This window comes from Rhinichthys klamathensis, unplaced genomic scaffold, assembly GCF_029890125.1.
Source record: "Rhinichthys klamathensis goyatoka isolate OS25496 unplaced genomic scaffold, OSU_Roscu_1.1 h1tg000626l_1, whole genome shotgun sequence".
Lineage (NCBI taxonomy): Eukaryota > Metazoa > Chordata > Actinopteri > Cypriniformes > Leuciscidae > Rhinichthys > Rhinichthys klamathensis.
In genome coordinates, this window is record NW_026607074.1 from 405985 (window position 1) to 427919 (window position 21935).

Genomic DNA, 21935 nt, shown 5'->3' on the forward strand with positions numbered 1-21935 from the left:
AGAGAGAGAGAGGGAGAGAGAGAGAGAGGGGGGGGGGGGGGGCTCGTTCGCTCTTGCTCTTCGCGAGACACTGAGCAGTCTTCCCTCTCTCGCGCTCGCTTTTCTCTCCTCTCCTCCCGTGTGCGTTGACACTCCACTCCTCTCCGCTTAGAGCGTGATGGATGGATACAAGAAGCAAATTGTGGGTAAAAGCAGGAACGTAGAAACGGGAAAGAATCAAACACGAAAAAGAGGAGAGGAGGGGAACACACAGAGTGAGAAAAAGAGAAAAGAGGGAGAGATGACAGATGGGCTACTGTATTTGGTGCCCGGCAGGCGACTATCATCACATTGAAAATGTGTAATAGAAACTGTGTGAGGCATCTTTAAGTTTAATGCTTGCGTCTGCACAACATTCAAGGCGCAAACACTTGTGGGAGGGGGACTGAGAAAAGCAATAAGACTGAAAGAGATAGACAAGGAAAAGAGAGATATACAAACAGGAATAGAGAGAGAGATGCTACAAGTGGGTATTGTAATCCAAGCTGACAGGACAAAAGAGAGAGAGGGAGAGCGTAGGGACTGAGAGATGAAAAATAAGATGACAGCAAGAGCTGAATTTGGAGGAAAGTATGGATTTGCCAGAAGGGGATAAAAATAAAATTTAAATGGATGAGAGCAGCTGGTGAAAATTTTGATATATAAAAAAAATATGTCATTCCTCCATGTCTGAGTGGGCGCCACTGTAGAAGATCATTCTACAATACTTTTCGAATTTATTTCTCCTTCCATTTTTCCTCCTGACAGTCATGTAGTGTGACTCTTCGGAAATGACATCGTCTACTCCACGTTTTTCACGGCTCATCTGGCCGGAGACGCCAGACCGCATCAAGACAGCAGAGCCTGAGGAACTGGGAGACTACTTGAGCTCCCTTCACCTCTCATAAACCTCCCCAGATCAAGCAGACAAGAAAGAAGCTGGTTTTATCTTTCACAACAGACCGTAAACATCTTTCTCTTGTTTTTTTAGTTGCTTTTTTGGGGGGTTAGGTGAGGTAGAGAAAATGTTCCTCTCTATTTCATTGCCCTTGACACCCATTTCATTCTCCCTCTCTCTCTCCTTCATCAGTCTCTCTGCCGCACACTTTCATTCCCTCATTCCAGTTCCCTGATTTTCTCATCCGTTTCAGCCCTGGGTACGCAGATGTGAGGAACAGAAAAGGGGAGCGAGCAAAGAGGTAATTTATGAACCTCTGCAAATACATTTACACAAAACGGGTTTACGGGACACACACACATAACTCTGATTCTAAGTGTGGAGAGCGTTTGGCACAGATCAATAGGTGAGGCTGGAACTTTATACTGGAGCTCTGACAGCCTGTAATGACACGAGCTCAGTTAAAGCCATTTGGAAGAGTAAAGGGCATATAAGACACATATAACATGACCACCTGACAGAAATAAACATGCCTGAACCATCATGCCCCATTCACCTGGATATTAAATGCAACATTCAAAAATAAATGATTGGTATCTTTGAAAAATGAACTGTTATTGTAGCAGAAAAAAGAAAGGTTTACATGAACAACTAAAATTTGGGGGGTTGGTAAGAATTTTTCTCATGTTCATCAAGGCTGCTTTTAATTGGATTAAAAACATGCAGTAAAAACAGTAATATTGTGAAATATATGCAATAACTGTAATGCCAAAGCAGCCATTTGATCCATCAGAAATCATTCTACAGTCATGGCCAAAAGATTTGCCATTGACACATTTTGTGGTTCTGAAAGTTTACTGCATTTGTAAATCATTTTTTCACGATTCTACGCTGAAAAACAATAAGCATTTCATAAGTTTTTTTCATAAGCAGTTTTAAAGGCTTTTATTGGCCAAATTCAAAACATTGTAAATATTGACTCTTTTCTCACATATATTAAGTTGACCCTTCTTCATAACCTCTGCAATTCGCGCTGGCATGAGCTTCTGGGCCAAATCCTGACTGATGGCGATCCATTCTTGACTTATTAGTGCTTGGAGTTGATCACAATTGGTGGGATTCTGCTTGTCCACTTGCCTTTTGAGGATTGACCACAGGTTATCTATTGGATTAAGATCTGGGGAGCTTCCTGGCCAGTGGCCACGGATCAAAACTTTCAATGTGATGATCTCCGAGCTACTTCACGATCACCCTTGCTCTTGCAGGATGTTTTGCTACCATTCTTTATTCATGGCAGAGTTTTTTTTGGCATGAATTGTTAGAGAGCCCATTCCCTTGAATGAAAAGCAGCCCCACACATGGATGGTCTCAGGATGCTTTACTGTTGGCACGACACACGACTCATAGTAGCGTTCATTTAGTCTTCTCCGGGGGCTTCATATGAGAAAATAACCAGTTTTCTGCTGTCCAATCCTTAGTTGCCGACAGAACTTCAGTCTGTCCTTGATGCATTTCTTGTAGAGAAGTGGCTTCTTTGCTACCCTTCTTGACTCCAGGCCGTTGTCCAAAATTCTTGGCCTCACTGTGCGTGCAGATGCTCACACTCTCACACACACACGATACTGAGCAGCTCTGCACTGGTGTGGTGACACAATTCTGTAGTCGAGTCCTCAGGAGGAGACTGTCCTGGCGCTTGCTGGACACTGTGGGACGTCCTGAAGCCTTCTTCACTGCAGTTGAACCGCTTTTAATTAAAGTTCTTGATAATCTGTTCTTTCAGGAGCAAAATTCTTTGCAGCAATTGCCTTGCATGTGAAGCCATTTTGATGCAAATCAATGATGGCTGCACATCTTTCTTTGGAAGTAACCATTGTTAACACAACATCACAATGATTGGAAGCACTTCTTCATTCCCTTTTATTCCCTTTATAGTCTGCTCTTATAATTCAATCAAAATGATACTGACTAGTACTCGTTCACACTCTCATGTGCGGATGATGATGATATGATTAGTGAAATTATATTATCTGGTCATTTTGTGCCAAGGACAAAAGACAGTGAAAATTGGATTTTTGTGATAATTTTTTGGGGCAATTAAGCTTTTTGCAATTATTCAAAATGCATCTGCACAATAATATAACTGTGAATAAACAACACAACTGAAGCATCAAACTTTGTGAAACAAAATGTATGTCACTGCCAAAACTTTTGGCTTTGACTAATGTGTTGATTTAGTGCTCCAAAAACATTTATTTTTATTATCACTTTTGAAAACAGTTTTGCTTCATTTTTTTGTGAAAAATTATTTGAAATATAAATCTTTTCATAACATTATAAATTTACTGTCACTTTGTATCAATATTATGCATCCTTGCTGAATAAAAGTATTAATTTCTTTTAAAAAAACAATATATATATATATATATATATTTATATACACACACACACACATAGACATTCAACTTTTGGTTGTTTATGTTTAAAATGCTATTGCAAACATCACTCTTTCACATTTCTATATTGTCAGTGCAATCAAGTCACACTTAAATGTCTGACAGTTTTTGATGTAACTTTTCAAACATGACCATATAATAGTCATTTAATGAACTGGAACAGCCTACTGATACCAGTTTTCTTCCCACATATTCCCATTGGCTGCTCCTGTCACGTCATAAAACGTTTGAGTATTTTACTAGTCAATCTTTTACAATCATAAAATACTCAAAAACGTTTTATGATGTGACAGGGGCAGCAAGAGCAGCCAATGGGAATATGTGGGAAGAAAACTGGTATCAGTTTTATATATAGATATATATAGATATATATAGATATATAACAGATTTTAGACTGAATTTGTATTATTTAAAATATATAGTCACCCAGCGCTGGGTTGCCAAATAACCCAGAAATGGTGGTTTCATTATTTTTATTTTTTTTTAGCAAGCACCTTTACTTCACTCCGGAAAAGCAAAATTTGTTTAATCTAGTGTTAGTAACATTAATATTAAAGTTAATATAGTTATAATTAATTTTGTGCGTTTGTCATTTTATTAGTTATATTTTATTTTAACTAATAAAATAATTTAATATTTAGCCAATTCATTTTTTTTTTTTTTTTTGCACTTTGTTATTTTAGTGAATCAAATTGAACATGAACATTACTACTCAAGTATATTAAATATACAAGCAACAAACTTTGGTTTTAGGTTAACTAATAACTCTGATTAATATCACAAATATTAAATTACTGATGTAGGATTGAACAAAACAAAAAGGACAGGGTTTTTCAGGTATTGCTCTATCTACTGATAATCATGATCATTTCTGCAAGTATGAAGACATAAGCTGTATTTTACATAAGTACCTGTTATTTTCGAGTAGTTTAAAATAACAGCAAATAATCAGCAGGCAGGTTCACTCACAGCACTATTAGCCAGGAGTTCACAAGACCTAAAATAAAAAGTATTGAGAACACACCTGTCTAGTTAGAATAATTATTTAGACCAGCAGATTAACCACAAGCACATCTTCTATCTACAGGAAAATAATTGAGAAATTTGTATACTTGGCGCATTCAAAGAGGCAAGACGGAGACTTGGATGCTGAAGGTCTTCAAATCAATGCTGAAGAGTTGGGTGATTGATCCTTCAAGTGTCTCCATAGGCCTACAATGAAGACCATTTCAAACTGACCCAATAATACTGATTAAATCTGACTTCCGTTCAAGTGCCAGTTAATTACTCGAGGCGTAAATAAAAAGGACAGAACAGTATTAATGTCTTTGTGGACTGGAGGTAAAGACCTTGTTGGAAGCAGATTAGGCTCAGTAATGAATAAATAAAAACACGCTTCAATCTGAGGCTGATGATCATTAGTGCGCATGTCGCCCCCTAGTGACTGACACACCTCCTACAACATACATTAAGGCCTGCATAACCATCTCTAGAAGAGATTATTGGGGGGATTCATCTGACAGAAGCTAGACGAGCCAAGAGTCTTGAAGATAAGTGAACAAATCTCTCATTTTATAAAAGAAAAATAAGTCAAAGTAATTTGACTATTAAATAGGGGGAAAGAGTCCAAATGAACGGGGATATTTTAGATACGATGGCTGCCATATTACATTTACTGATAAACCCCATCCTCCATCACATATGCCATTCACAGCTCGTCTCGCACCAATATCTCTGTGGAGGCCCCCAATAGTGCTGACAGCTGTAGGGCTTCCAGACTGTTAATGACTTAATGAAGCGAATAAGACAAGGTCCCTGTGCCCCTTCAGCTGCAGTAATGAACAAAGTTTAAACATGGATTACTCCTCCTCTGGGCCCCAGATAAAACTCACACATTCATTCTCCAAGTAACAAGAGACATCTGTGACATGCTGACAGATTAGATCAGATCCCGTCTTTGTTCTGAGATTAATACTAAAGCAATGTCAAACTCAAGAACAGGTCTATGGACGAAAATGCCTATGAGAATTTAAAAGTTCAAATAAAAAGCTGTTGAGGCTGCATTTAGCCATTTAAAGATGACACAGCTTTTGATGAAACAGCTTTTGAAAGCAAATTAACACTAGTAAATGGTAGCCAGGTAATAATAAACTAAATCTGTACCAGCTAAATCACATATTACAGTAGATGGTAAGAAAAAAAAACAGCAAAAAGTTTGAACTTTAAAAAATAACACCCATATGATTGTTAATAGCTGGATGGAAAGATAGATGCATGTGTGTGTGTGTGTTATATACATCCATCTCACTCAAAAAAAAAACATATACGGCCATATGTATCTATGTATGTATGCATGCATCTATCTATAAATAAATAAACTAAACATCCATCATACATAAAAAAAAAAAAAAAAAAAAAATTACATACAGCCATAAGACCCAGCTAATGGATCTAACCCTCCTTCACCCCAAATGATAAGGTATGCAGGGAGGACAGGGGATTTAATATTTAACCAATTAATTATTAGACACGGTACTCTAGGGAAGACTGAATAAGTAATTGCACCTTCATGACTTTATAATGATTCACAGTGAATCAACCTAATCAAGAAATCAATAACACACGGAGCGACATGCTGTTGAGACAGTGAGGTCAAGAAACTACAGAGCAATTCTAAGACTAATTGAGACAAAGGTAAGAATGTAAATTAAAAGATGGTAGTGAAAGACAAAGTAACAGGCTGGGACTCACAATTATAATCAATGAAATGATTAAATAATGTCAACCACTCAAGAGGTCTTACGGTAAGACGTGAAAAAGCTTTTAAACAGCGTGAACAACCCCATTATGCCAGCCACTCCGCTAGCACACCAAAATTGACTAATTACGCCATTCAAGACCTTCAAGGAGGAATCCAGCTGGCAAACTGTAGCCTTAATGGCTGATTTAAATTCACAAGGAAAGCTTGCCAAAATTAAATCAGATTACTGGCTATTTTCAGGATAATTAAAAACCATCCTTATACACATCTAATACTAGCTACAAAAGCATGTTGCATTTGTCAGCAAGACTCAAGAAGTGAACACGTCATTTACGGGTCTCATCGGGAATTTATTCCTAAAGATCTTTGCATGAGACAAGTGATTTATGTACATATTTACAAAGGTTTACACAAAACCTAAACAAAAGTAGTGAAGTCTTTGTTTAGTAGGTGTTGTTTGTTCAATAGTGGTTGTTGTCATAATATGTATTAATATAAGACATGTTCTACAATTATACTTTTTGTTTTAAGTGACTGTGCGATCAACGTAATCCATCATATGACTCCACAGGTAACTCCCCGAGCAGCTCGTCAAGGTCATCTTTAGAAAAGAAACATTCACATACAAAGATCAATACTCAAATGCATGCACTCTCTCCACAGTTCAAAGACAATGGAGCATCTGAAAATTAGAAGTTAAATTATCTTTCCCATCTAATTTCAAACAGATCATATGAGCACAGCATACCACCCACTGTTTAGAAGACAAAACATTTTTTGTTGCAACATCTAAAGAGTCTAGTGAGTTAAAAGCCACTGAGAGAATTGCATTATTCTAATCTGAAAAACTCATATTGTATGTTCAAATAAAGCGGAAACAATGTGACAAATTTCTGAATGAAAATTAATCCAGTTTAGGGGTGTGCGATAAGCAAGAATTTATCACGATATGCTCAATTTTGTTCAATATATATAAATCACATCAGGTCATCCTAGGACTGACAGACCTTCACAGTCCCTAACATTAATGATACTAAAGAAAAATCCATGGTCAATTTTTCTAAGGATGTTAATCAAAAGCTTTCTGGCTTAAGCACGGCACGATTTCTCCTCTTGTTTTCCTCCTCAATGCTGCTTAAAATGTCAAGACTGTTGAATAGGACTTAAATTAGCTTAAGTATTGAGTCAATCAGGGGTCAGAAAGGAGTCAGTAACAGAAAATTCTGTACAAAATCTAAATGGATCTGGCAAAATGCCTCCATTTAGACGCAGTCTGGCATCCAGCCTAGATCCATTTCCTCAGTTACTTCATACCTGCTCCTTTTAACATGCGACTGATGCAATGAAATGTAAATTTATGAAAATATCCAATTGATTGTTCTGAGTCTATTTTAAATGGTGAAATGCCATTTCAAGAGTGCTAAGACAAGAGTACTGTTAGTATCACTCTGCTTGTCTGTGCAATTCCAGACTAGAGTATGTGAGTGTGGGAGGGTTTTGGTGAAAGCCTGTTTCCTCCTGCAGCAAGAACTTTTTTCCCCAACACGCTTGTGTTTCCCTATCACTCCAGAAAAGCTAAGGGCAGGGGTGTTTTTCCCAAAACCATTGTTAGACAACTATGGTTAAAAATTCTGTCGTTACCGCTTCAGTTCATTCAGCAATTCAGTGTTTCCCCAAAACAAAGTTTCAACAAACATTCGCAAACTTGTGTGGTTGGAACTACAGCTTATGACCTGTGGTTAGAAGAACAGATTCTTGTTAGTATAACATGTGGATCATGCTCTTGAGCACAATAAGCAACTAACCACTGTTGCATTAGGCCGTGTGTCCACCAAAGCGTTTTTAGCCAGCTGAAAACGCTAGACGCTCTGCTGAAAACGCCTGAGAGCGTTTAGCAGCGCAGCGTTTTTTCCGTTGAGACGTTTCGTTGCTATGATACAGAATATCCACAGCACAGTTTACTTGTAACTGATTTCGCAGATAATTTGTTTCATACTAAAAAAATAAATTTTCATCCATTTTGTTCAGTTTGCTCTGCTGGTTGATGTCGTTGTACAGAAAGGATGTTGTGATAGTTGGTCGGTGTGGTATTTGTCCCGCCCCTCCTCCACTGTGATTGGACGGCTGGGTAAAAAGTGACAGTGCTGAGCGCTGCGTTTTACCCAAAGTTGAACATTTTAACTCTCGGCGGCCAGTAAAAAACGCCGGGCGCTCAGCGCTTCAGCGTAAAAGAACATGAAACACCCCAGAGCAGGATTTTCTCAGCAGTGGAAATAAAAAACCTGGAGCAAAGCTGGAGTGTTTACAGAAGACTTAGTGCAGGGAAAAGAAATGTCGCTCCACTCCACTCACATACTATGTTCCAGATCAGCTTTCAGCCAGTACATCGCTTTGTGACTACAACAGCACTCTTGCTTGTGTGATATTGCTTAATTGACGAAACTCCAACATACACACCTGTGTCCCATGCTGTCTCCTCTGTTGGTCCCAACACTGTAGATGCTTGACAGAGCTCATTAGAGCCAGCTGCAGTGTCTAAACCATCAGCAGCCTCAACTGTATTTTCATCTTCGTCATCAAAGTGGAGCACCATCTGAGAGACCGGGCCCCCCGCAGGCCTGCTGGGTTCACTACGCAATGCAAACTCCTGCTTGTACACGGCACAACAAGGGCGAAATGAAAACAAAACAAATGATAAAGACAAAACACAAATAGTTTAATAGAGAAACATTTTGGAAAAGGAAGCATCTCCTCAGTAAAGGTACTTCCACAACAGACAAGCAAAATGCTGGAGAGCACCAAATTGGACTCAATTTGGAGAAAGACTTAAAACAGAATTACCGTAAAACTTCAAATAATAGCCCGGCCTTTTATTTTCCCAAATCGTCGAACTGGACCGGCTTGTATTTGAGACAGGCGTCTATATGAGACCGGCCTTTATAATTTAGTGTTGAGATGTTGTTCATTGAGTATAGGCCTAGGGTCTCTAATCTCTAAAAAATCTCCAAATGCTCCACGTGAAACTGCGTTCTTCCGACCTTTTACTATCGTGTCAATTGATTTTGATTAATATGAGAGAGGGAGAGAGAGCAAAACAGACCTTGTGTTGTTTGAAGACGTGAGAGTGCGCGCGCGCAGCCGGGGCGCTCTCTCTCTCTCTCTCTGCTCGTAACGCGCCCTGTCAAGCGCAGCAGTCATTCTATTCTACATCACTCACCGATCAAAAAAGGCTTTGGCGGGACAAAAATTTGCTTTGGCGGCTGCCAAAAAGCGGACGATCTGACGGGTTTTAGAAGATTAAATACAACCCGAAACTAAAAAACAGACCTGGCCATTATTTACCCAAACCTGCAGCCACACCAGGCGTGTAAAAGAGACAGGCGTCTATTTGGGACTCGGCTATTATTTGAAGTTTTACGGTATAAAAAATTTATGCATAGAAAGGGGAACAGAACAAGGCAACTCACCAGTGGAGGGTGGGATGGCTGGGAGTTATGGAAGACCCCATCAGGTGGGTATATCCTGAGAAGGTTATTGGGTGTGACATTCAGGTAGTGATTTCGGTGTGATGGTGAAAACACACCCACCTTTAAAAATAATTGGAAATCTATGGACTCATTGCCTCTTTATTAGACACACAGTAGAGGACTGGAAATGATAGAGAATAGTGCACAATGGGATCTGCAAATATAGCGAGCCTGATCTTGTAATGCCCACATAAGCACTATGGCTCAACATGTGCTATATGTTAAGCCGTGGCTCAGAGTAATATATTACAATAGTAATGAGTAAAGTAAAACAATATCTGGTGTAATCTTAAGTGCATATTAGTCCATGGTATAGTTTATAATAGGCTCAAAAAGATAGTTACTTGTTTGAGTAATAACACAGCTCCTGTCTTGAGCTCTCCCTGTCTGTCTTCCACCAGGCGACGATGAACTGTGCCCTGCATCTCACCTTCAGAGAGAAAAAGAAACAGGAAAAGACGAGTCAAAAAAGACTTTACTGGAAACAAATATGTGCGATCAGACCAGGAAAACCAGCTCAGTCAGGAACCCCCTGGTATGTATGCATGTATGTATGGATGGATGGATGTATGAATGAATATGTAATGTACCATTACACCTTAATTATTTGTCGTACCTGTTGGATCTCTGAAGATGGCCTTTGCGTCTACATGCGTGTGTGTGATACTCTTCAAGACAACAGCCATGTTAGGAACCTTATTCTTAGTTAGCTGCCTGAGAGCAGCCTGGAGGAGTGAGAGAGATTTAAGTCACAAATAAGCACCAAAGAAAACAAGAGAATAACAGAAAAGAAAAAACATAAGTTGGAGCACAGCCTCAAGGCCATTGGTAATGAATCAAGTGAAAAGCTAATCAGCATTTGTCAGCCTAATGAATATTTAACACACGTGTACCATTAGCAGAGGATCGTTATGACACACTGGGCAAAACACATTAAAATTACATTAATAATCACTTTAAGGTGACTGATGACAACAGTGATTATGTTTGTGTTAATCATTTAGGGAGCCGAAACTTCTCATTTGTCCTGATTATAGTCATGGACTTCCACTTCAGGCAAAGCAATACAAATATGTATCGTACAAATCTGGATAAAATGAACAAATCTGCAAACTAACAAAGTTCTATCCTAAGCACAAACACTCAAAATCTAATTTAAATACACAGTTTGCTGTGAGATTCAAGTAGCTCACCTTGCGGAGAACCATGACAACACTGTACAAATGCAGAAAGCAAGAAGGGTTCTTCTCGTCCAATCCCATCTCAGACTTCATCACTGCCCACGGACCCCTGCTGAACTCCTCTTCCTCGCTCACCTGAGAGCTGGAGACCTGCTGAGAAAAATGGACACACTGTCTGATGATGAGTGTAAGTTTGAGAGTATGTGTGAGAAAGTGAATGCGTCAGTGAATCCACACAATTGTACAGTCAGTGTATAAAAAAAGAAAAGGGTAAGAAAAAGAAAATATATATCATTTCAATTACCGACCGATTTTATAATGTTTTAATTGATTGGTATTGGCTGAAATTGGATTTTACATTGATGCTCATTTAGATGACCTCTTCCATCATCTAATACAATTATGTTAAATGAAAAATGATGCCTACAAAAAATGAATATCCATTTTTATATTTTTGTGATGCCTAAATTCACCTGTAGCATATAAAATGACTGATTTTAGTTGTCTTTTCTTTTAAATCAGCCAGAATTGGTGCATCTAAACAAATACATAAATAATAATAATGAAAAATATATATACACATTTTAGTGTTTCCTTTTATAAGGGACCCTGGTGTAAAAATTGGGTCTCCATACACTGGGAATAAATCAGTGATATTAGAGATTAGAGTATTTATTCATTTATTTTTACGTATCAGGACAAATAAAAAAAAATCATTGGGCCCGTATTCATTAAGAATCTTAATGCAAAGAGTAGCTCCTAGTGACAAAAGTCTAAGAAAATTCTTAGAAATGTGGGCGTTTACTCTTAACATTAAAGAAAATATCCTAGTAAAGAAAAAAGTAATTCAGAAAGCATCTTAACCCTTAAAAGAGGTCTTAAGGTCAAAGCTGTTAGGAGTACGAACCAGGACTTTTAAGAGGCTTAAGAGTTTCTTTAGCAGAGGAGAAATGGCAGAAAGACGAAGAGGGAGAAGAAATGTGTTGCAGACAATGGATGATGACAGCGAGTTAATAAGACGCTATAGATTGACACCCGGCCCGAATTTTCCTTTAAGGATGGCCTTGTGTTCATCCACTAAGTGGGCTAACAGTAAACACTGTTCCAGTCTGGCTTTCTCGTCCTTCTTGGTTTTGATTCCATGTTTGTTACATTAAAACCAACATTCAAACCACCACTTAAATAGATATGCCAGCAATCAGTGTAATTGGAAAGAGTGGAAAAATTGTTATCATTCTAAGCCAACCAAATACCTTATAGGAAATGAACAGCATGGTAAATAAAAAAAAAGGATTTATATACACATATATGATGTGTGTGTGTGAGAGCGAGAGAACGCTCAAATAGGAAAAATGACGCATGTAATTTCAAGTGAAGGCTTAGAATAGACCCTATACATAAAATCACTGGGTGCTTCTCATTTCTTATTTGTGCATCCTCGTTTCCTTTCCTCGCGTCTCAGCTCCACCCCCTGTAGGACGCGAGGGAAGGCTGCAAGGAAAAAAACGAGGACGGAGGAATTGAATTAAAGCTTTTTTATACATTGGAATACTTGATCACTCGAGCGTCACTTCACTGCGTCATCAGCAGCGCTCAAAGGATCTGCCCTTATGTTGTTAAAGTTTGTTTATTTAAGAAATTCATAATAAATAATAATAAAGCAAGATACCTTGTTGAAATATGTGTGATGTGTGGTTTATGTAAACTGCATAAGTAAAGTATAAATTCAAATGATTGTGACAGATGTGAAGGGGGAGGAGAATTGATACGTGCGTCATGTTTAGTCGATAAAACTCTTCCGCAAAGGGTACACCTGTGTATCCTCACTCATAGCTCCTCTGGAAGCCTCCTCACTCCTCGATCCTCGACTCCTCGCGGTGCAATTAGAGAATTGAGATGTCCTTCAAGATGGCTGAGCTCGATTGGTTTCCGGGTCATAGGATGGAGGACGGAGGAGCGAGGAGACGAGGAGGGATATTGAGAAGCACCCACTCTTTTTTTCCTTCTTGGCGTGAGTGATAATGAACGACACCTGTGAGACGCACCGGTCTCTCTCGCGTCTCTCACCGAGGAGCGGACGCATAAAACGAGGAGCGACAGGGCAGATCGAGAGAGGAACAGGCCTGATTTTATGGTGTGTTTTGTTTCTGTTGTGTGTGGCCAGCAGTGCGGGGCTGCTGGCTTATACTTTTGTTTTGTATTTGTTTATTTTACTATTAAAATGTTTAAATGTTCGCCGATTCCCGTCTCATTCTTCCCACAAAAACGCAGCCGACGCCGCCGCCTCTTGTTCCTCCATCAGCCTCAGCTGCTCTTCGCTATATTGTGGCTCGTATAAATAGCCACGAACATCAGTTTCGAGCAAAAGATTTTCAAAATCCTCGTCTTCCATATCGTGTGTCGTAAATTCAGGCATTATGGTAAATCTAACTACTTGAGCGCTTGTTAGCTTAGCTTGCTGTCTTCCAAGCAAGATGGCGGATTAATAGTTTAGTTTCTTCAGGTTTAGTCCCACCCACTGATCTGTAATAGGCCGGTGGGGTGAGTGGGTCCCACGCCCTTGAATAATAATGAGCTAAAGGCTGTAGTTTTCTTAATATGCAATGAAATTTATCTTCCGTCCTATCGTGACGCAAAATGACGATATTTACGTCACGATAGGACGGAAGTAAAACACTTAAATCCTTTTTTCTCCCATCTCAGAAAAAAAACAAGCAAATTCCACCATCATTATAATATATGACTGGGTTTCTAACAATACAAACCTTAATGCAAATGGGTGAAGTGACCCTTTAAACTAAGACTCCTACGTAAAACTTTTTAAGCTAAATTAAGAGTTTTCTGAGAGGATTCTTAGAATCTTTATGAATACGGGCCCAGGTCTTTAAAGGTATTGTAGGTAGGAATTTTATTTAAAAACTTTTTTCAAAATTTGTTTAAACTTTCTGTATATATCAATGCATAATTAAAATTTAAGTACTCTGAAAAAGAAAGTATAAAAATCGAGTGTCTGTAGACCTCTCACGACTGTTTTAAAGACAGCTAATTATTTCCATTCACTCCACCCCCTCCCTTCTGGGCTCCTTCCAAAGCCACGCCCCAAAAACACATGAACGCGCGACTCCGACCGCTGAAGACGCATTATTTACCTGAGACGAGAGGAGAGGAAGGAGCGTAGTGCATGTAGTGACATCATGTCAGAATCACATGTAATAAAAAAATCTAACTTTATCATTATGAAGATAAACAAATAAGATGTATTTTTGTACTCACTATCAAGCTAGCATATTGATATTGGTAAAGTTTAAAATATATATTTATTGATTCGCTAACGAGCTAGTTATCTATAAGGCAAAGCTAAAAACAGGTTGCATGATACACGTTTTTCCATTGCCATCATTTACACTGTGATGAAGATGAATTTCGTGTAACATTCATAACATATATGGTGTTCTGCATGTAAGAGTTTCCATGATGAAAGCATTGTTGACTCTGATGAGGACTACACTCCAGAGACAAGTACCGCATCGTCAGCTCGAGGACAGATCCGGGGTCGAGGGCGAAGCAGAGGAGGTCGTCACAAGGCGTCACTTTTCAGCCCCTTGAGGTCTCTCAGTTCGCCATCGCTGGAAAGCCACGCCGATATTGACACGCATTTTATTTCGTTGTTTATCCAAAGACTTTTTGTTCATTACCTTTTCTAGTAACGTTACTGTCTTCCTTTTTTTGCCTGGTTTGTCTTCTCGAACTGCATATGTGAATTTTGATTGGTCTTTCTCTGCCATTGTTTTGCTATTCCTAGGTTCCGTGCCTCTTGAATTCCTCAAATCAAACGGATACGCGCAAGTGGGCAGGTCCTGTGTGGCAAAAGGGTGGTTGCCATGGTTGCGAGAGAGTGACAGTCGCCTAAGCCAATCCTTTGTTTCGTCCCGGATGGAAGTAATGAGCTGTGTTTAGTGCAGATTGAACGGTCTAGATTCACTCGATTTTTATACTCTTTTTATCAGAGTACTTACATTTTAATTATGCATTGATATATACAGAAAGTTTAAACAAATTTGGAAAAAAGTTTTTTTATAAAATTCCTACCTACAATACCTTTAACAGGTCTTAAAATTAGGTAAATACAACCTCAGATGAACAACACATGACATTACAGTCATTATTTATATAAAAAATAAAGCCAAAATGGAGATGCCATGAGTGACATTTGTATAGTGCTTTTCTCAGCACTCTGGAAAGGGGAAATCTCCTCAACCACCACCAATGTGCAGCATCCACCTGGATGATGCGACGGCAGCCACAGCCCACCACACACCAGTACAGCGGCTATGCCTATGAGCCTATGATTTAATTGCTTGTAGAACCACCTTTAGCACAGCAGCAATAACTTGAAATGATAATTATGACTTTTTCAGACTCTCAAATTGTTGTGGAGGAATTTTGGCCCACTCTTCTTTACAAAATTGCGTCAGTTCATTGAGGTTTGTGGGCAATTGTTTATGCACAGCTCTCTTAAGGTCCCGTCACAGCATTTAAATCGGGTTGAGGTCTGGACTTTGAAAGGGCCAGTTTCTTTTCTTTTTCAGCCGTTTTGTTGTAGATTTGCTGGTGTGCTTGGAATCCTTGTCCTGTTGCATGACCCAATTTCGGCCAAGCTTTAGTTGTTGGACAGATGGCCTCACATTTGACTCTAGAATACTTTGGTATACAGAGGAGTTCATGGTCGACTCAATGACTGCAAGATGCCCAGGTCTTGTGGCTGCAAAACAAGCCCAAATCATCACCCCTCCATCAGCATGATGGACAGTTGGTATGAGGTGTTTGTGCTAATATGCTGTGATATGTTTGGTTTTCGCCAAACGTGGCGCTGTGCATTATGGCCAAACATCTACACTTTGGTCTCGTCTGTTCAAAGGACATTGTTCCAGAAGTCTTGAAGATTTGCAAAACCTAAGCCGTGCTGCAATGTTCTATTTAGAGAGAAGCAGCTTTCTCCTGGCAACCCTTCCAAACATGCCATCCTTGTCCTGTCTTTTTGAAATTCTACTGCCATGAACTTGAACATTTAACATGCTAACTGAGGCCTGTAGAGGCTGAGATGTAGTTCTTGGGTTTTATGCAGTTTGTCTGAGCACTGCATGATCTGACCTTGGAGTGAATTTGCTGGGATGTCCACTCCTGGGAAGATTGCCAACTGTCTTGAATGTTTTCCACTTGTGAATAATCTTCCTTACTGTAGAATGATGGACTTCAAAATGTTTGGAAATGTCCACATAACCCTTCCCAGATTGATGGGCAGCAACAATTCCTTCTCTAAGATCGCTTATGTCTTTTCTCCTTGGCATTGTGTTAACACACACCTGAAGGCTCCAGAGCAGCAAACTGCTTTTATAGAGTTGGTCACACTTGCTGATGATCAGTTAATCAAAGGCATTTGATTAGCAGTGCCTGACTGCTACTTACCCTCTTAATTCCTATGGAAGCAGTAAGGATGTACACACGGCTTCTCCATTTTGGCCTAGATTTTGTTGAATGAACCGTGACACGTGTTGTTGTTAATCTGAGATGTACTTACCTAATTTTAAGACCTGCCGAGGACCAGATGATTTTTTTTTATGTCCTGATTTGTAAATCCACAGAATTCAAAAGGGTGTATATTCTTTTTCACATGACTGTATTTTACTAAACATTAAAGGTGCTCTAAGCGATGTTGGGTGTCGTAACTTCTTGTTGACGAAGTATTGTCAAACAAAACGGAGGCTAGCTAGACACCCCCCCCCCTCTCCCCCTTCATCCCCTCCCCCTACCTTGTGTTGGTTAGGCGAACATGAACGTCCATTTAGAAAAAGAAAAAAAAATGGATTTACCCACCTGTCCAGCAAAAACAGAGCTACCTGTATGTCGGATTGGAAGCCCTTCTGCCGGCGGAGTTCTTGCCACCTTTCGAAGGCTTTTCCAATGTAAATTCAGGACTTCGCGCGTTCCTTCTCCTTTTCCCTCTTCTTTGCAATTTGTTCATTGGAACGTCGTCTCTTTGGTCGTGTGTCGCCCATATCAAACTTAAAGAGAATATAGTTCTAACTTCCCTCTTCATTTCCTCCACACTCCCCTTCACGTGTACACGCACAAACCCCACCCCCAAATCCTTCTTATCGGTTATTGGCTGGAACACTGTTTATGTTTCGTGGTGCAGGTTTGCCCAGTTTATTTTTCTCGCAGTTTGTGGAGCCTGGGGTGTCTACAGAGACCACGTTTTTTTTACAGTGTTCAGGGGACAGGCAGCTACCGGATAGTAAGGAGATGTTTGCTGTATGTGACAAAAAATGTTTTGGCCTAAAAAATGCGTGACATCGCTTAGAGCACCTTTAATAGTGCAATATCATTCAGAAACTTCCCTGGCTCAAATGTTTGATTTTGTTAATATTCTTTTCTGAAGAAAGATTACCAGAAATAGTGATGAAAGCCAAAATATTAAATGTCTGGGATGAATATTTACTGAGTAATCCATTATTTTGTAGAGGGGGGGTCAAAATGACAATTTACACCTGAGATTTGAAGCCAAATTGCAGGGGGTTAAAAATCACTTTAGAATGATGGCGGCATCATTATTTTATTTTTACACAGAGATCGGTTGGTCTATTAGTAAAATCTGTTGACTTTGTTGCATTATATGCCAACATTGACCGTTCAAAAATGGGATAAAAACACGTTTTTGCCCAAAGTTTGCATGTATGTAACTCAAGTACTAAAGATACCTTAATATGCTTTTATATTTTGGTTTTTAACAAACTTTTCATTTGGTATCCATATTTTTAAGGCCCTATATGGTTCAATTACAGAGGCATTGGGGATCTCAAAATGGCTCTAGGAGTAAATTGTTAAATTGTACATTTCCAGAGGTCAAAAACCAAGTGTGGGTCACATTCATACAGTTGACACGTTTTTTCTTTCAAAGAGGAACAGCTGAAGAACATGAAACTAGAATAATGTTGAAACCATAGACTGTAAAGAAAATATGGACGTAGTGTACGTGACGTCACCCGTAGGTTTCTGAAGAGCATTTTTGAAGCCTAAAGTGAGCGGAGTCGGCAGTCGCCATCTTGGCAGCGTCACTCCCGGATAACAGAAAATGGGCAAAGAGGCGGGACGTGGGTGGAGCTGAGGAGCCAACTCCTCAGGAGTCCTCACTCCTACGAGTGGTTACTGAAACTACGCCAGCCGTGTTCGAGTTAGCTCAAGTGTGCGACCGCACAGGGCATCGCGCTTAAGTGACAGTTAATGATGTAAAGCCAAAAGTTAGTGTCCCTGTTTTTGCCCTTCGAAATATTATAATAGTTAAAAGACATAGCTACAAGTGAGACTGTGTATCATGATTCTGTACTATTCTGCTAGTTAAAAATGTATTGTGCAGTAACTTACAATATTACTCTGAGCATGTGTGTGTGTATGTGACAGTGATTTATGTGCATGTCAGTCAGCGCGGCATCGCACGTCAAGTTCGTCGAGAGCTTTATTCAGTCCATTAAAATTTCTGATTTGGCCGCCTCTCAGATGGGTCAAACCATAGATATTATTACCTAAGAAGTTCAAGTCAGTTAAATACGCAAGAAATCCACACTCATTCAAGCATTTATTGCATGGACGGAGAAAGCACCGACACCTGTGCTGGCAGGATTTCATCTGACAGTAACTTACATAAGCATAGTGTATCTGTTCCGTGAGAGCAACGGTACCGTAAAACGAGTATAGCCTCTATATCTATAGACGTTTTTAAATACGAAAACTCCAAAAAGAAACGAAATTGTCAGACATCCATTTAGTGCATGTTCAACGAGGAATCCAACTGAAATACAGTGCTGGTTGTTCTCTCGATACTAAACGGAATCCAAAGGCATGGACGAAGCAATGGGTGTATTAAATTGTATGAAATAATCCCGAAAAAAAGTACAAACACGGCAGAGATGCCAAGTTCAGCGGCAGGAATTAACTGAGGTAGTAACGTGACCACAGACAGCAGACAATCGGCTAGTAGTGACAGCATTGGCAATCCACCTGTCACTCAAGTGGCCACACCCTTAATTATGCAGAACTTTAAGGCTTTATATAATTTAAACGGATGAGTTATAAAAAAATTCACCCCCCTCACAGTTTTCATGAAGAGCATAATTAGCTATAGTATAGACCAAAACCAATTTTTATACCAGGCTGTAAAAAAAAATCTGCTGTAAAGTTGGGCATTTTAACATGGAGGATATATAGAATTGACTCCCTTCAGGAGCCTGTCTCTAGCGGCCAGTCGATGAATTGCAGTTTAAGTCACTTCCATATTGGCTTCAAGAGAGAGACTGGAAGGTTGTCGCTCGGTTGAAACTAGAAATGGATCTCATTTTTTTAACAAAACAATTGCATAGATAGAACAACCGTCTGAGTGCCAAAGGTATTTTTTTTTTCAGAGCTTATCTCCTTGTAATTCAAAAAGTATTAAAGATATCTTCATATGATTTTAGATTCTGGTTATTAACCAACTTTCTTTTGAAATCTTAATTTTTAAGGCACTATATGGTTCAATTCAATTTTACTCATTTTAATGGGAGAAAACCAAATGAGAGCCACTTTGTAAGAAAAGTTTGTTAAGAACTAGAATCTAAAAGCATATTAAGTTCTCTTTAATATTTCTTGAGTTACAGGCATGCAAACTTGGGGCAAAATACTTAAGCGCTTTTTTCAAAATTTTTGAATTGTCACCGTTGGCATATGATGCAACAAAGATTGCTAAAAGTCAACAGTTTTTACTAATAGACCAACCAATCTCCATGTAAAAATAAAATAATGATGCTGTTATTTTTCTGAAGTCATTTTACCCCCCTGTAATTTGACTCCAAATCCAAATTTTTATTTTGACCCTCTCCACAAAATAGTGGATTACTCTCTCATTTTATATTTTAGCTTTACACTTCAACTATGTATTTCTTTCACCAGAATTTTTTTTATCAATATTACAACTTTTAGCACGGGGCCTCTGGTTGATTTGAGACGAAATGACCCACAAAGCCTCAAATCCATTGACTGTAATTTTGTAATGCGGAAGGTCCCACATTCACATACCTCATTTCTTAGGCGAGCAACCGCTCCATGTGCAGGTGTCTGAGGAACTGACACAACAATATCATCAAGACTCCCCCCACTGACCTACAAGACAACATAAATACGAATATTGTAAGCAACTAGTAAGGAAACAAAGGAAATCTCCAAGCTACAGGCTATAGTACAATAATTAACATAAACAACAGGTTTTAGGGAGAAATAGTCTTGCAATACACTAAACAACAGATCTGGGCAGTACATATTGTGTTCCATTAACAGTAATCAGCTAGATTGCTGCTTGGCTGACCTGCTGTGGTAGTGCTCCTGCTGGGCCAGGGAAACGACGTGCTTTGGTTGTCATCATACAGCTCTGTGGTCTCTGAGGTGTCTTATTGGCTGCAGACACCAGCTGGACCAAGTGATTGGTCAGGACGGGTGTGTTGAGAGGACGAGGTGTAAATGTGGAAGAGGAATCAATAGCAGATGATACAGAGTGGAAAAGAGATCCTCTGGGCTGCAGCGGGGTCCTCGGTGATGAAGTACCCATGTGGCACCGAGGAGACACAACTGGAGGCCTTGTAGTCACAGGTCTGGGGACTCGTGAGACTAATGTAGCGGGGATACGCATGTGATTTGGATTCTGCACAGGGGTAGATGGACACCTGGGGCCTTCGACATTGGAAGCGAATGAGCTGTTGATTAAGGGCCGTGCAACTGACACTGAGCAGGTAGCACCGAACCTGCCATGGGAGGACACTTCTGGTGCTGAATGTCCCATTCGTTTAACGGGTGAAATGTTATCCAGTGATGAAGAAATATTTTGTGGCTCAGAAACCACCTGAGGAATGCTATCCAGCTCCTCCAGATCCACATCCCAGTCGTCAAAGTCATCCTGAGGAGTGAGGTCTCTCTGCGGGACACTGAGAGATGCTGGTGGTGGATGGTTTATTTGGTTAGAGGAGGGTTTCAGGGATGACGCAGGTGCTCTGAGGGAATAAAGTGTCTGATGGCAAGGTATGGAGAAGTCTGGTGGGGAATTGATAGTGCCACATGTTGGGGTTCGAAGAGTCGCCACACAACCAGATCCTGACGTATTTTCCCCAGGGCCTGATGACAAGCTAACAGGTCTCTGCTGAACATGAGTGGATTTTTCCAACACATGCGAGGACTCAGATGGTGGAGCTACAGAGGGAGCAGTAGAAGATGTGGGCTCTGATGGACATTTCCAATCAGGGCCAAGCAAATCCTACAGATGAAAAACCATAACAATAAAACAAATTATACACATACATATATAATGTAACAAATACACATGTATGCACAATAGGCCTACACATACTTATGTAATGTATGAAACAAATACATACATGCATATATATACATATATATATATATATATATATATATATATATATATATATATATATATATATATATATATATATATATATATATACACATATACACATATATATATATATATATATAACGTTATATATCTGCATCTTATTCTATGTAAACTTTGTTTGTTTTGTAAACTATAACGTTACTAAACCCATATCAAAACTAAAAGTAAATTCCAAACCTCATCATCAAACTCCTCTCCAAGACTGAACAGCCCCTTCCATTTCTTACAAGCCTGTATAAACAAACAGTTAATAATATCATCAAAGAAAAAAACACAATAATTCGTTTTTAGCCTACAACAAAAACGCTAACGTTAAGTTAGCTGTTTGTACATAACGTTAGCTTACCGTGGCTGTCATGTCTGTTCCGTCAATCATTAGAGCAGTTATGCAACACGACAACCATTAACTATTGTTGTATGCAACTATTCGTTTAAAGTTGTGTTCTCATTAGATGTGCAGACAAGGAAAACACCCAATATTGTATAATCTCTAATTTCCACAACCTCGCGCCGCCACGTTCAAACAGGGACGGCGAGCGTGACGTAGGCAGTCGACGTGTATTGTTGCCGCGTTCAGCAGCAGTGAAGTAGCGCCATCTGCT

The 21935-nt window shown here is 39.4% G+C and overlaps 1 protein-coding gene across 3 annotated transcripts; it reads right to left on the bottom strand.

Moving 5' to 3' along the window:
- Positions 1 to 6459: 6459 nt before the first annotated feature.
- On the bottom strand, positions 6460 to 21904 carry hrob (homologous recombination factor with OB-fold). Of its 3 annotated transcripts, none has more exons than XM_056241024.1 (10): positions 21680 to 21904; positions 21511 to 21564; positions 20233 to 21171; positions 19947 to 20030; positions 10851 to 10988; positions 10274 to 10382; positions 10002 to 10087; positions 9598 to 9717; positions 8588 to 8774; positions 6460 to 6731 (listed from the first exon to the last, which is right to left on the bottom strand). In XM_056241024.1, the coding sequence occupies exons 1-10, from the start codon at positions 21707 to 21709 to the stop codon at positions 6673 to 6675; spliced, it is 1806 nt and encodes a 601-aa protein (XP_056096999.1). In that variant the 5' UTR covers positions 21710 to 21904; the 3' UTR covers positions 6460 to 6672. The 3 variants fall into 3 exon arrangements, with proteins under 3 accessions (XP_056096999.1, XP_056096998.1, XP_056097000.1); XM_056241023.1 differs by having other exon boundaries at positions 10851 to 10991; positions 21680 to 21903; XM_056241025.1 differs by lacking the exons at positions 6460 to 6731; positions 8588 to 8774 and having other exon boundaries at positions 9601 to 9652; positions 10851 to 10991.
- Positions 21905 to 21935: the final 31 nt, after the last annotated feature.